Source organism: Cupressus sempervirens, chromosome 1, assembly GCF_028749045.1.
Source record: "Cupressus sempervirens isolate cs-2001-9-10 chromosome 1, ASM2874904v1, whole genome shotgun sequence".
NCBI lineage: Eukaryota > Viridiplantae > Streptophyta > Pinopsida > Cupressales > Cupressaceae > Cupressus > Cupressus sempervirens.
This window is the reverse complement of record NC_143118.1, coordinates 762,571,982-762,589,062: the sequence shown is the minus strand read 5'-3', so window position 1 is coordinate 762,589,062 and position 17,081 is coordinate 762,571,982. Positions and strand designations below refer to the sequence as shown.

At 37.6% G+C, this 17,081-nt stretch overlaps 1 protein-coding gene across 7 annotated transcripts in view; it reads right to left on the bottom strand.

The window, feature by feature from the left end:
* DEG14 (Trypsin family protein with PDZ domain-containing protein) overlaps positions 1–17,081 on the bottom strand; it is a 213,789-nt gene that overhangs the window by 70,730 nt on the left and 125,978 nt on the right. For all 7 annotated transcript variants that reach the window (XR_016353291.1, XM_089789659.1, XM_089789674.1 and 4 more), the window contains one exon: positions 1,366–1,577. Coding sequence is in view for 6 of the 7 variants with exons in the window: in XM_089789659.1 (XP_089645785.1) it covers positions 1,366–1,577 (212 nt within the window). In the remaining variant the exon portion in view is untranslated. The remainder of the gene's footprint in view (positions 1–1,365; positions 1,578–17,081) is intronic.

Genomic DNA, 17,081 nt, shown 5'->3' with positions numbered 1-17,081 from the left:
GGTTGGGTAGTTAGGTGGTGAGGAAATGCGTCAGTTGGTTTCCAACCAACCGACCCTTCTATTAATATTTGGAACATTGTTAATCTACTCATGTTGATTTTTGGTATTAATAAAGAAATCATTTTCTCACCTACTGGTATTGTGGTATGAATGTTGTGTTCTAGGTTTTACTTCATATGTATCAATTGGACTATTTTGTGTATCTATGTAATCGTGTGATATTTCCACTCTACACTCATTCACAAATTCTAGGGCAAATTAAGTAAAGTCCTTGTAGGGGACATTACATTCTCACATCAGAATAGGTGAGGTTTAAAGTAAACTCAAAGAGGAAGATTGTTTTTCCTATCGAGTCTCTAACCAAGATGTCAAATACATAATATCTGGTGAAGTATGTTTTCAAATGTAGTTTAATTGTGCAGTCAACAGAATTTGGTATTGAGTCAACAGATTTTCAGTTGTTTGAGACCAGTTTGAGGGTACAATAATAGAAAGGTCATGTCAATTTTCTTGAACCATTTCAGAAATTCAAGAGGATGGACCATGTGAATTGTGAGGATAAAACTGCCCTAAAAGACAAAAACAAACATCATAAGGAATTGTAGCTGCCCCCTTCAGCCTACACTAAGGTCCACTAGCTTTATGCTACATGTTTTTCATTCCACGGCAGTAAAAATAATAGGATGTGCTAGTTTCACAAGGAAAGACTGGAAAAACTCTGTCAAAAAGGATCAAATATGCTTGAGAGTATGTATGCTTTACTGGTCAAGGCAGTGCTTGTATGGGATGGGATTTTATAACTAACGTGTGGCATGATGCGAGGGTGCCCACCTACAATCCTTCAAAAAAATATTGAATACTCTTTCACACTTGGAAGTTTACAATTACTATGACGGTTTTTGGTGAAAGATGGCCTTGTCATTCACGATTCCGCTTCTACTGTAGCATTTGAAAGTGAGTTGGAATCATTGTAGATAAATTTTGAGACTGTGTCATGTGACTGTGATCATTTTAGTAATCTGGAGGTGTGGGAAGCTTAACAGACCCCTTGCAGCAGATAAAGGGAGTCTCGAGCATGTTTAGCTGATGATACCAGACATTTCCTTGTTTGGAGCTGAAACAGACTATCATCAGTCATCATATGCCTATCAGACCTTGCCTGTTTAAACAGCATATTGTATGTACTATGGTCAATTAAGGTAAGGATTGCATACCGAGTTGCAATACCCTACCCACACCCTTACCAAAACTGGTAGCTTATCTTACAAGCATATAGATTGATTGAACTCAATTTGTGATAGTTCTTCAAAGTTCAGTCTAAATCATATAGAAATATATACTTTGAAAACTAAAGATTCATCTCACCTCACAATTCCTGCTGTGACAGTATTCTGGAGAAAGAGAGGGGTTCCCAAAGCTATAACCCAATCTCCTGCCCGTAGCTTGCTGGAAGAACCAAGTTTTGCTACTGGCAATGGGGCATTTGTATAGATTTTAACAATAGCAATATCAGTTTGAAAATCTGCATTGATAACTTTTCCTTCAAAGCTCCGTCCATCTTGCAGAGTTACAGTAATCTGAATTCCATAAGCAAAACAAAATGACTATGACAAATGGTTGCCAAAGGAATAAACGATCAGATACACATAAACATAACATAAAAGTAGCTGCACAAATTTAGAAAGCTGCTCATTTGATTACCTCAACTAAATAAAAATTTGTTAAAAAAAAGATCTATTTCATAATGAAATTTAGGAACAATTCTAAAAAAAGCATTTCCTGAAAAATTACAAAAGCTATAAAGATCTATTTTTGGTGGCCTGAGGGAATTTCATATTAGTATATAAAGTAATATCAAGGCATAGTGTATTTACTATTAACATAAACCAAGAGCTAATCATTTTTTCAGGGTTAAAAAAATGTAACATGAAAATGATTCACTACCCATTCAATTTCCAAACTCAATGTGCAGAATCCGGTCTTCCAATGTAAGCTGCTTAAAGAACAAATGAGATTATTTCTGTAATATCCCCCTCTAATGATGAAATCCACCATTAAAATTTCAATCAATGTAGCTAATAGAAATACAATGAAATGACTAAATTATTATGAATGAAGTAACATGTATTAGTTATGTTATGAATTATATAGTAAAAACAATATTATTTTAATATCTAAATAGTTATCGACAAATTAATATTATGTATTGATTGAATATATAAACTACAAGCAAAAAACTAAACATAAATAAAAATCAAGAAATAAATAATAAAGTAATAATGAATTACTACCCTAACTTGGGGCCATACTTCAGACACCCCCACACGTCACATCTCTTGGCAATTACAATTATATATAGAAAGTGGCTTGGTAGTAAATAACACATCTTCCCAATGGAAAAGAATGGAAAAGTATTCAAGGAAAAACCTATTTTAAAGAAGTCATATATCATGGGCCATCGAAAATGAAAGAAGGAACAATCAATCCCGAAATTATAGGGGGTAGAACTTGGGGGTATGTAAGATAAAGTTAAGATATTGTAAGATAAAGGTAAGATATTGTAAGATAAAGGTAAGATATTTTATTGAGTACAAAAGTTATTTTATATGGTAGATATATTTGCTGTATAACATTTTTCATATTATTATATATTTATGTATATGAATATATTTATACATAGAAAATTATAAAAGATATTCAAGTTTGAATCTTACTAATATTAGAACTGTGATTTTTGTTGAAACAATGATAATTAATGATTTGATATTATAAGAGTAACTAATATGTTAGTAGATATCAGTATAAATTTATGTAATAAATAATTAATATAATGTTTTAGATCATAATAGATATTTGGAATATTAAATGGATATAATCTTTATGATCCAAGCAATACTTGGTGGAGGACATTCATTAGAAATGTCATGATATGATCCAAGTATAGCTTGGTGGAGGGCATTCATTGTGAATGTCATGATACAATCCAAGTATAACTTGGTGGAGTTCATTCATTATGAATGTCAGCATACGATCCAAGCATAGCTTGGTGGAGGATGTTCATTATGAATGTCATGATATGATCCAAGTGCACTTAGTGGAGAATGATCCAAGTATAACTTGGTGGAGGGCATTCACTTTTGAATGCCATGGAATGATCCAAGTATAACTTGGTGGAGGAAATTCATTGCAAATGTCATAGTATGATACAATAATAACATGGCTTTTGTGAAAAATGTGTTGTGCCCAGCAGTGAAGACAATGTTTGTATGCAACAGTGAAGTTTTCAAGCAGTACTCACAAGCATTGCATTCATTATAGACGTAAGAGAAATGATTCTGATTGGTAGAAAGAATATATGTTTATAACGGTCTGAGGAGTCGAAGAAGGCAATTTCCCTATCAAGGCATTCAAGAAAATGGATTGAGGAATGGAGTCATTGCCAAAGAACACTATCTATTAACATCAGATTACTATGTGAATGTGAAGGGAGAAGCATCATTAAATTTAGTTATTTTTCTATTTCGCAATAAGATCACGAGTAGTGCTACCGTGTGTCCATCTGGTATTCTATGAGATCATCAATTTGGAGAGTATCTAATGTTTCTATGACAGAGATTTTTCTTGGCTTTTCATAATTTGCAAATTGCTTTGGTTCATATGCTAGTCAACTTGGAGAACCATTTCCTGCAGCCTTGGATGCATTTTCATTTGAAAATTTGTAAAGAGTGTTTGCTTTACTATTGTGCATTTTATTTAAGTTGCTTGATTCTCTTTCAAAGCAATCAAGAAGAAAATGGATAAAATGTCTACTACTGCTAAGTTTGAAGGTTTTAAATTCTACACATGGCAAATTAAGATACAGTTGCTTTTGATTGAAAAAAAATACCTATGATATTGTATGTGGGTTGGTGAAAAAGCTACAAGATTTTTTCTATAAAGAATAGAAGTAAATAGGAGGCTGGAAGCAATGGAGGTTGGAGGATTTTTATCATCTCGAGCTAGCTTCTCACTCAAAGATGATTATTGCATGGGAATCAACTATCTGTGTCCCTGTAAAGCCGGGGCTTGGCAAAGTCATCCCTGAAGATAAGAGGGGACTTGATAGATTTGTGTCCCTGAAGAAAAGAGGGGGCTTGGCTATGTGATTGTCCTTCTATGGAGTGAGGGGGAGGTAGGATTTGAAGAATGGCATTAGAGACACTCGGAGGAGATGTCGACTTTCAAAGGAAAGGCGTCCATGTGCAAACATATTAGTGGTGATTGCTTCTACGGCACTTGAGGAGGCATTAGACACACTTGGAGGAGATGTGGACTTTCGGAGGAAAGGCGTCTCATATGCAGCACCAAAGGAGGCATTAGACACACTCCATGGAGATGTGAAATTTTGGAGGAACTATGTCTCCTTGTGTAAGGGGAGGTGGAAACAATCTTATTATGAGGACAACTTCAAGATTTGTAGTCTGAAGTTGGGATATGAGGGCAACTTCAGGATCAGGATTTGCAATCTGAAGTTGCAGAGAGAAAATCTACTTTCAAAGATTGGTGAAGGAGCTTCATCAAAGTTTCCCGAGGAATAATATTACTTAAGGCTTTCACTTATTGGATTAATGTAATAAGGGGGGAATGTCGGACTTATTACATTAATTAGGTTAGTTTCTAATAAGCTAGAATGTTAGATCTGTTGGATTAATGTAATAAGGGGGGAATGTTAGATTTATTACATTAATTAGGTTAGTTTCTAAGTTTAATTTAAATAAATAAGTTAGATATATAGTTGCTCGGAAGTTATTCCCAAAAGTAGTTTTTGTAAGGGAAAATAAGGTTGTATAAAGTTGTTCACATATCACTGTGAAATAATTCAGTATCAATTCTATATGTATTTGAATGTATCCAAAAAATCTGAATCAATAAAATCAGTATTTTATATTTTTGCTCTTTCAGACCAGTCTCCTCAATCACTTCTATGTATAATAATATGGATTATAACAGTTACTTGTTAGACATCGATTCGAGTCTTTCCCTAAAACACTCCCTCTCTACATCGACCTAAACTATGTTGTTTATAGAAAACTTCATGTTATTCTACATGTCATTGGCTATATGCCATATCAACTAGTGTTCTTGCTTCAATGTCTGATCTAGTCTAATTGATCAATGTTCATGAGTACATTACACCTCCTTACTTGCCAGACTTATCAACTTGTTACATTGTAGATGTATGTATATCGTTGACCCTGATCATTTCTAATCTCAAGGATAGTGCTTCAACTTCAATAGTCTTCAAGTGTTTCAACTATAAACCTGCGTGTTGGAGTCATTTCCGTATACACTTGCTACCCTTCCACGTTCTCGCACACTACAATTCAATAGTATGGATGAAGACTCTGTCAATTGCCATTTTGCATCCTCCATGGAGAGAAAACACCGACTCTTTCTTCACCACGAGAGATAATTTGTTAGGTCCGCAATCCTGGTTGTCAACTAAAGTCAACAAGTAAATGATTAAACATTATTTAGAATTATATCGTATTATTATATTAAGCTTTTTATTATTATATTGTTTTATTTAATATCATATTATTATTAGGTTATTATCAAGTTATCACTCTAATATTTTAATAATATATTAGTACATTAAGATTGTATGATTAAAATGATATAATTTATTATTATTATATTAATATAGATTATTTACTATAATTTATTTATTTATTAACATTTGAGTTATTACTAATCTTATCATATCTTTATTTATTATTTACTTAATTTACTTATTTATTATAAATATATTAATCTTATAATTATTATCACTGGGTTTTATTTTGGTGGCGACATGACACCTATTGGTCCACATGTATCTGCTAAAATAAATAAGAATTTTGTTACTGTTAATCTATCTCTTCATGAAAGTTGACACTCCAAAAACATAAGTGATTTAATCATGGAAAAATTATATCAATGCATAACAGCAGCATTCATGAAATTCAAATGGCATTGCCATGAGTTGAATTGTCAATGCAATCACCAAGATATTTAATCGCTATTATTATTTTTTTCAATAGATTGAGGGTTAATGATAATAAATTTTCACAATAGATTATTTGAAGTTCCTCTTTGGGTGATTGCATCGTAGTTTTCTGCATCAACGTTTTGGACCATACTCCATAATTTATCATCAGGATGATACAAGAGAGCAAAAAGAAATCAAAAATATGATATAAAATCTTAATAAAGCCTAAATTAGAAGATAATAACAATACCCTAAGACCTGACAAAAAATAAAATGACTGCAAAAGGAAAGTGGCTTCCATTACATTGGTAGAAGCACCAACTTGCTTCTAATCACTTTGACCCTGGGTTCCACTAAACGTATCCAAATAATCTTGGTAAATCCTGCATTTGGAGAGAACAGGGAGGGTGAAGAGAGTTGAAATATCTAAGTAGACATCACTGAGGATGATTTTTAAATTATCAAAATACATTAGATATATCTAAACATGTAATCATGTAAGATGTTAGCATCTTGGCTGCAAATCTCAAAGTCCTCAAACCGTTAGATATATTGCCATACATCTAATATCATTCGCATATTGCTAATAAGCATTGGCATGTTATTGCACATAATTAACATGTTCTTAGGACTATGTTATTTAAAGAGTTTTGATTTCTTGATAACTTTTTTTACTATTCAATTAAGTAAACAATGTTATTTGTCATCTAAGTAACTACAAATATAATAAAACTTATATGGTACAAAAGTAGAATTTGATGCTTAATGCATTATATGATTATAGATTTGCAATATTAGCTTGGGCCTTAGTGTCAAAAGGGATCAGGATGTACGCAGCTCATTATAAGGTTCCCAGATGTACATTGCCAAGGTTTGACATGTAATGAATTTTAATTGCAATGGGATTTAGCCAATTTAGTACAAGGTGAGGAAGGACATGTATCATTGAAATATTCTCAATACCATGGAGCAAGTGTTAGTATGAGGGAGGAAAATTTTATTTAATATTTTGTCATTGATGTCAAAGGTTTGTGATCAGGGTCATATAACTTTGGAGGATTAATCAAAGTAAATCCTTATCAAGCTACCGATTATTCATCAGATCTTCATCAGCTGCTTGATTTTCTGTTTGACCTACTTGGCTACTTGGTTTGCTAGCTGTTGGTAGTCTACTTGAGCTACTTGGCAGCATGCTTGAGTTGTTTGGTTGTCTACTTGATTTTCTTGCTTGTCTACTTTGCCAGCTCAAATTATCGGCCATGTCACAGTTTGAAGGTTGGCTATTCAAGAATAGCCAATGAAAAGGGCAGCAGCTATGCAGCCACAGATTTAGACATCATACCAAGGGGGCACTTTGTACACTTGGCTTTTTTCCCAAACGTGCCCCCTTGGTATGATGTCTAAATTTGTGGCCGCATAGTGACTTCCAATGATAAGAGGCTCAATTCTATTATTTATGGGCTGTGATATTGCCATCAGATTTTATTACTTGGTGTTTTAACTTTTTTCTATTCCTTAGCATGATAGAATGCAATGCTCTTCCTCAGCAGCAAAAGAGTTATTTAGAAGACAAGTAAAAGTCTCCAGCCAAGCCTTTTATGGAGAAGTCATCTTTCAAATATAGAATCAACGTATGGAAGCTTAAAGGGAATAAATAATCTCATTGTTGACAGTTAAATATAAAGTTGCGTTCCATGAAAACATTTTTTATCACAAATACTGAAGCAATATTATTATTGCTATTTTGAGCTGTGTGCTAGCAATTCTAGTAATTATTTGGCAATAAGATGTTTTAGAGACATGCATGAGGATTATGCTTACTATTGTTGGGCGTTTTTTTTCGGACTCGTGGTTTCTATCAAAGTTAGTCACATGAAGAAAATTATTGATGACATGAAATTCTATTTAACGATTGGATAGAATGAGAACTATCTTTGAGTGTAAAGTTTTCATGTTGAGCTGAGATAACATGGTCTTCTTTGGTCGTTTTTGAAAAAACAAAAAGCAAAAGCGGGTGCATGGTCATGGCTGTGCATCATTGATTATTCTTGCTACAACTATGCAGTTAGAAAACTTTGTTTTAGAAAAATTGTGAGTATAGGCAATGACTATACACCTTGCTATAGTTTTTAAATGAAATGTTTTACACAAAGGCAAAGAAGAGTTAATGGCCAAGTTGACTCTTGATTTTGGTCAGCAGTTTTGTCTTCATTGATTTAAACTGGGTCCTGCTTTGAGCATTTTACAATCTTTTGTGAGGATTTTCTGTAAGGTTGATTTGGTTTTGAGGTCAAACCAGCACGAGGAGATTTAGCAATTGAATATTTTATGAGTCTATACAATGTTTGTTATTTCTGTATTGGACAGGATCAAAGGAGCTCAGTATATAAAAAAGAGCTTGATGTGGAGGTATTCATAAATTAGGCATGCTATCATTATATACTGTTGTGCATATAATTTTAAGGAAATAGGAGAATCTTTCAATTCAATTATTGCAGATAAAAAGGGGGTGTTGTGTAAGTTTGCATGATTTTTGGAGTATTTAGTAGGTTCAGAAAGGTGTTAGAATTTTTCTTTTGAGTTGGTGCTTCAGTTGATCAAAGTTGGTGCTTCTAGGATCAAAACTGATGTAAGAAACCAAACTAATTTAAGTTTTCCACCATCAAGCATCTTTCATGATTGTAATACCCACCCCTGATCCAAAATGCCAAAGTTCTGATTTATTTCTATCTACCTCTAATTCTGATTTTTTGAGATTTTTTCTATTTTCTTTCTAGCTTTGGTGTTTGCAATTTTTTTAGTTTTCTGATTTTAATTGTTTTGTTGTTTACTTGAATGTCGATAGAACCAAATGACATGCTGAAAATGAACAAAATCAAACAATTGTTTACCGTACAGGGTAAAGGATACTTATCGCATGTAGTACAGTAAGATATAACACTGAACAGATACTTTATTCATATACGCAATATGCACTCCAATGCTTACAATATGTTTATGATGATTCTAATGATGTTCCAAAGTCCCTTCCAAGTGGTGTACATATACTTTCCCGAAGGGGTGACTCAACCGTCACGCACCTGTTCAGATACTATTCTACCCGTCAGCTACAATATAGAACTGTCTCCGGACGACAAAATAAAGACAACAAAACTCAAATTTCACTAAAACAATTAATTACATCCATGTTTAGATACTAAGCAAAGGGATGCATCCCTGTGTAGTGGTCGTCCATGCCCTCAGTTCGTTCCCCTCTGCTTGTAGCTTTTACACTCGCTCCTTCCAAACTTTCAATTCTGCCTCAACCTCCATCTAAAGCTCCAAAGCTGAGTGCATCATCCCAACAATCTCTCCCAACTCTCTCTCTTTCTCATCTGCCACCCCCCCTTCTCCACTGCTAATTGTTCCTTCTCCGCTGCCACATTCTGCAATTGACTCTGCCTAGCTAACAAGGCTGCCCTCTTGGATTCCCAAGCTGCCCTCTCCATGGCTAGCCTGGTAGTTGACTCCTCCCAAGCCCTCTCAATTGCTACCTGGTCTGCCTGGCTCCTCCAAAGGGTGTAATATGCATCCCTATGTATCTCGACTATCTCTTGAGTCAAAACCTCTACTCGGCTCTCCATAGCAGGATCTTTTGTAGTGGCCCAATCCTGTCGCATCTCTACAATCTCCACACTCAGCCATCCCCGTTCCTCAAAACAAATTGTAAAGGTAGTCAGGCATCCTAATTTCATAAAGGATACTACTCTCTTCAGCTCCTTCACTACCGAGTCCAAAGCCTGTATCTTTGCAGAGGCCACTACCTAGTGAGCCTAAGTCGCTAGAGCCGCTATATCAGCGAAGAATGCCTCACTCATCACTGTTTCTGGCGCTATTGGAGGCTATTGTTGCACACCCATAGCCCTCTCTACTGCTTCTGCCATCTGCTCAACAGTGCTATGTGGTAGTCCATCATTCTGTGTCGGCTCCTCCACCTGTGCCTATAAAGGGTCTTCCTCCGGGACTACTTCTCGTGTAGGTGAATGCAAGTATGTCACTTGAGGTGCTGGGGTACGGTGGAACCTCGTACTCAGGTACATGCTCAATTTTTGGGTTTTGCCCTCTTTGTCTGGCTCAGGCGATGCTAACACTGTCGTATCCACTGTAACCACTGCATCTGAATCCACTACGTCCAAATGAACACACGGCACTCTCAAACCCTTGCCTATTGATATCTCCATTACTCCTTCCTCAGTGTCCATCTCTGTATTAGGTACAAGTACCTCAGCTCTAGCTTCTGGTAAAACCTTGCGAGCAAGCTCCATCATTACCTCCAAAACAACTGTCTCCGTTGGTAGCGGATGTGCCTTTGCTACTGCCTCAAGAATAGCTTATGTCTCCGCTATGGGCTGAATCCCAACTGAAGCCAGAGTCATCACTACTGGCTACCAGAACTGACCAAACCCTGGGATGCCATGTATACCTACGGGAGCCAAGTGTGTCGTTGCTGAAAGTGCAGGTTGTGGGAATCTCAATGGTGTAGCTGTAATTACTTCTACCTTCTCATCCTCTTCCTCCTCCCTGTCAGTCCCACTTTCCTAAGAAGTTTCCTCACAGCCACTGTCAATATTTTTGTTGTCCGGTCTTGGTCATTTTTGTTCGAACATGGTCTTAGTGCGAAGTGTATCAAGATGTCTCCACTGCATGATCGAGGGTTCGCCTAGCGCAAGTGGTCCCGGTTTTCCCTCTAGTGTATCGTTGGGGATCATCCACATTGTTGCCTCCAAGAATAGCCCGATGGCATAATGCGGCATGTAGAATGTCTTGTGTTGTAATGTCATTAATTCATACATCCGTTCTGCCAACAATGCAACCCAGTCGTACACTCTTCCTTGCAGAATCTCGTTCATCATCGCCACCTGTGGGAATGAAATGTCTGAGACACGGCTAGAGCTTGTGAAGAGACACTTCACAACGTCCGTAAGACAACGCCAATGACCTTCCTACATGTTCGATTTCTTCAATTCTCTACCCCTCAACGTGTCTGTGAGAGCTTCTTGCTCAGCCTACATCAACTCCCCACATACCAGCTATATCAATTGTGTCTTTACCTTCGGACTCAACTTTTTTGGTTTGCTATCTATTTTCCTTCCCCCTTGTGCATGACCAGGTATCCTGAATACCTGTTTGAAGTCCGCCGGTTTGAATGATATCACCAAGTTGTAAACAAGGTAAGAAAATGTACTAGTTCGAGAGAACCTATCACACGTTTCTATCATGAGGTGTAAAAACCCTTCATAATCTCTAATACAACATAGGCATTTGTATCACCCATTCAACCTATGCCTTTCAAATGCTGGCCTTCATTGGATGGTTATCAAGTGTCTCCTGCCACCACTTCCTACATTCTGCTCCATTCAATCCTTCAAATGCAACATTTTGCATTGTGGGATTATCCGTCATAGCCGACTATGTTGGTTGCTTCACTTTCTTTTTGTTTGGTCCTATACTTGTTCCTCCTGCTACATGGACTCCGGATGGCAAAGTCTTTACATTCTTGTTCATGACTACAATCATTATTGAATCTTCATCCAATTTCTTTTTCCAAGCTCTCTTGCCGGCTGAATGCATAACTATCACCCTTTTGTCGTTTTTCTCAAAATAAAAACAAAAATCTGTTAGGCCAGTTACCTCCCTCCATACAATGTTATTTCGAAGTTCCTTCTCCTGTCTTTGGCGTTCGTATGGAGCCATACAATTTTTTTTACTCTAAGTTTGCCTTTGCTCTACTGTTGTACGGTTGTATTCTTCTATCTATTGTGGTCGTACGGATGAAATATTGCTCTCCAAGGTTTGTTACGGCTGCTCTTCAACTTGCTTCTACTAAGTTTGTAACTATAGACTTGTTGTATCTACAATATTGCAGGGCTGTATGGCTATACAATATTCCCTTCTCCCACGTGAGGAGTCCGTACGTCACAACTTTTTAGAACCTACTTGCCTTTGTACGGCTTTTTTTTTTTGCTCCTTAGTATTCCATATCATATATTTTTCCCTTTTGTATTGGCCGTACAAGTTTTCCTTAACTCCTACAACCTTTTGACTAGCCATACGGTGTCCTTACTAGGCCGTATGGTGTTTTGTGCCTTACTTCCCTACCTTCCTTTCTGCTTGCCTGTCGTACGGTCCAATCTGTTAGCTGTTAGCTATTTGTACGGTGGTGGTGCTCAAATTTTATTCCTCTTTGAGCCATAACGGCCAAATTTCTCCTTCCCCACATGTTTGTACGATCAAATTTCTCCTTCAACGCATGTCCATACGCTCACTTTCTCCTTCCACATGTGTAATACAATGCAATGCCATACGGTGTTACTTGATTGCTCCTGTGACCGTCTCCTTTGTTGTACAGTCTCTGCTAATAGCCATATGTTTCCTTTTAATGATTTTCATACTGACCGTACGGTGGGTTTGTTTCACCGCTATGGTGTGCTTCTTCTGTCTGTACAGCCATACAGTGACTACTTGTACAAATAGCTCCTTTTGATCTTTACGGGTCGTACACTGGTCTCTTCCTTCGTACGGTTCTAGTCTAAATCTCTTCTCTTTGTGGTATGTTAATACAAGGCTCATCTTCGTTACTCATATGCTAATATAAGATTAATAGTCGTACAGTACTCATTGTTTTGTTCTTTATATTTATTACTTTTATTACTTTGGACCGTACTAAGGAAATGTGCTTAACTCTACATATATTATTTACATTTACCTATCTTACAAATTTACATTCTTTATCTACTATTTCTACATTTCTCCAATTTGTTCGAATGCGGAGGTGCGTTGGTAGATTTTCAACTTCGACCCGTTTACTACATTAGGCACCTCCTTCCCATCCAACATCCATAATTTGATTGCTCCATTATTGCCAACTTAGCGTATCTTGTATGGTCCCACCCACTTCACTTTGAACTTTTCTAGTCTAATCTCGTTTCGCCCATTATACTTCAAAACTAGCTGTCTTGGTTCAAATTTATTCAATTTTAAATGCTTGTTATACCATACCTTACGCCTGTTTTGTTTAACTTTTGTGGCCCATTGTGCCTACAATCATCACTCATCCAATTTATTCAAGTTATATAATCTCTCCCTCAGGCTTCCCATATCGCCCAGTTTGTTCTCGATCGCAGTCCTTAAACTCAATACCATAAACTCTGCTGATACCACTACCTCCTGTCCATACATCAACTGAAACGAAGTGTGTTCAGTTGTTACCTTATATGAAGTGCGGTATGCCCATAATGTTGATGGTAGTTTTTCTTCCCAATCTTCTCCTTTCACTACACAAGATTTATACATCACCCTAACCAAAATCTTATTCGGAGCTTCTGTTTGTCTGTTGGCTCTCGGGTAATGTGGGCTCAATAGTGAATGATAAATTTTGAACTCGATAGTGAGCAGTCGGATGACATGATTGACAAAGTGTCCTCCCCAGTCGCTTGTCAACTGCAGTGGAATCCCGTACCTAGTCACGATTTGCTCATAAATAAATTTAGCTGTGCTCACCACAGAGTTTTCTAGTAGTGCACATTACTCTACCCACTTGGTCAAGTATTCTGTCACCACCACGATGTACCTACATCTTCTAGTATTACTTACCTTAAGGGTTCCGACAAAGTCCAATCCCCATCTTTCAAAAAGCTGCTACACATGCGAAGGATTCAGAGGCATGAAGTCCCTCTTCAGTGGTTTAGCTCTCTGAGATGTGTCGCATGCAACAACCCACTCCCTAGCGTCATTGCGCACGGGTGGCCACCATAACCCTGCCAGAAGTATCTTCCACGCAATTGTCTAGCCCCATGTGTCCTGTTGGTCCTTCATGGGCTTCGTTCAACACCTTCGAAATTTCCTCCTCCAGAACGCATCAACTTAGAATCTAATCGGGTCCCATCTTGTACAATAACCCGTTGATCAACTGAAATCTTCAACTCCTTAGCACCAGTTTCCTCCTCTCATTCGGCAATATTTCACTAGGAAACTATCCCATCAATAGATACTTTCCGATGCCTGTGTACAAGGATGGCAATACTGCAACGTGAAATAGCTGCGCGTCAAGAAAATCATCATTCACTCCCTCTGGTGGCTCTCCTGATTTTATCCTCAACAAGTGATCCACACTTACATGACTCTTTCTTGGCCACACCACAATCTTGAATGTGAACTCCTGCAACAATAATAACCATCAAATTATCCTTTCCTAAATGATCGGCTTATTTACAAGATATAGTAGTGCTTGATGATCTACATAGAGCCAATAAATAATGTCTAACTTTTTGTACTACATACACCATCCCCAGTACCTCTTGCTCCATCATACTATAATTTTTCTCTACCTTAGATAATAGTCTACTTACAAAATATACCGGATGGTCTAATCCATGATCACCTGTTTGTGTCAGTGTTGCTCCAATCACATAGTTCGATGCATCAACATGAACATGAAATTCCTTATCACAGTTCGGATAAGCTAGAATCGGTGTTGTGGCCAACCTCGTTTTCAATCCATTGAAAGCTTCATTCTATTCCGCTTCCCATTTATAAGGTTCGCCCTTGCAGGTGACTTTGTCCAACGGGTAGGATATCTTCGCAAAGTTCTTGATAAACCTTTGGTAGTATCCTATATGTCTGAGAAATGATTTTACTTCTGATACATCCGTCGACGGTGGCATATCCAAAATTACACGAACTTTGTCAAGATCCCTCTTCAACCTTGCTTTGCAGACGATGTGTCCTAATAGCTTTCCCTGTAGTTCCATGAACCAGCACTTCTTCGGATTCAATGCCAGTCTCGCCCATCTACATCTCTCCATGCATTCTCCAAGTGTTGTTATATGTTTATCCTCCACACTGAAAATTGACCAATCATCCAAAAATGCTTTAAAGTTTCCAACAAACATTTTATCAAATATGTGTATGATAATTCTTTGGAATGTTGCCATAGCATTAAACAGTCTAAACGGCATCTTGTTGTATGCGTACACTCCATCTTCCCCTATGAATGTCGTTTTCAACCTGTCTTCTTCAATAATGGATATCTGGTTGTATCCAGAGAACCCATCCATGAATGAGTAAATCTCATGCCCCACAACTTCTTCCAGAATGCTATCGGTGAATGGTATCGGAAACGGATCTTTAATCGTCATCACATTTAGGCATCGAAAGTCTACGCATATTCTTATCTGCATGGTGTCTTTTTATAGAGATATCATAATCGGTGATACCCACTCACTCGTCTGCAATTTAAAAATAATTCCTACTTCCAACATCCGATCGATCTCATCAGTGACCTGTGAGGCATAATTTTTGTTCATCCGATACGGCCGCTTTTGCACAGGTACTGCACCTTCTATCAACGGTATCCGGTGGACACATAACTCTGGTGGTACTCCTTTCAAATCCTTATACATCCATGAAAAGACGTCCTTGTACTCCATAAATACTTTGCACGTTGCTGCCTTCAGGACTAGATTCTAATCATCCCCCACAAAAATATTTTTTGGACTGGCTTCATCTCCTAAGTTAATTGTTTTTACACTAGGCTCTTCATACTTTATAGGTTTGTCATCACTAAACGTATGCGTCGGTGTTTCATCTACATGTGCTTCTCCCTCCTTTACTCCACTATACTCCTTCGGAACTCATTCCCTTCTTTTCCCTCTTCAACTCCCAACATGTTATAGCTCGTAAAGAGTTCATAATCCTCCATCTGCCAATGGAGTAAGCCATTCACCGAGTCTAAGTCATCATCATTCAACCCTCCTAATCTCAATACTCCTTCATCTGGTTTCATTCTCTTCTTCCCCTCATTGTCACCTTCGCCTTCACCTTCGAAATCTGACGACACTACCTCTTCACCTATCATCTGTGTATGCAAATCAATTACAAATCTTCAGACTCCACGTTCCATGGATAGGTTATTTCATTTCCAATCATGTTTCACTTTTGCTTGCACCAACCAACCCCGTCCAAGGATAGCATCATACCTTTTTCTTTTTAGTGCAATGACTACAAAATTTAATAGAAATGGTTGAGTTTCGATAGTTACTGGCTGCACCATCAGGGTTCCCAACGGCTTGATTCCATGCTGATCCGTCGTAAGTAACTAAAATGTAGGTGGCCACAACGTAGGTTTCCCAACTTTTTCCATATATCCTCTGGTAACACATTTAAGCCTGACCCTCCATCCACAATTGTGTCCATAAGTATGGTTTCGAGGATAACCATCTCTACCACTATCGGATGTCTTCCTGTCGTGAGTGCTAGTAGCATTAGGTCTGCTGCAGTCGTTCCACTACCATCCTTTCCTGTTTCCTCTGTTGCTTTCAGAAGTGGTGTCATATTCAGAATCGTTGTCCATAAATGAGGCATTGTAAGAAAGTCATTTAATTTTATAGGGACTTCTATTTGCATTACCTGCCTTATCATTTTTTTTCAGCCAGGTTCCTATTCGAGGTGTTAGTAGTGTCTTTTGCTTGCAACTTTCTCGTTTCCATCTGTTTTTCCACCTCTATTCGTGCTTGCTGCAACCTTTTTTTTTCTTCCTCTGCACCAAGGTACTTTGCTTTCTTTGCTTACTCACGTGTAATGGCTAATGTTTCCTCATCACATGTTTCGATGCTTAACAAATTCACTCCTTGCTTCGAGCATTTTGAATCTTTGTGGTCTCCCAGATCACACCATCTACATAACAACTGCGACAACTCCTTCGTGATACAATCTCTAGCTAAGTGCCCCCAAAGGTTGCACGCATGGCATTGTATCATCGGTCGCCCACTCAAGTAGTACTGTATCCGACTTCGGCCTCCATTGTTATTATTGTTATTATTATTACCACCACTTCCGCACCAGTTATTGTTGCGATATCCTCCTGAGGTTGCGTCATTATTGTTTGTGCTCGTTCCTACTCCGATGTATACTTCCAGCATTATTAGCACCCGTTGCTGTCCCTATCTTCATATTGAATGGGCATTCCTTTGTGGAATGTCCCGCAATCTACGAGATATCGCAAAATTGTTTTTTCGGGCAGGAGTCGTTTGTG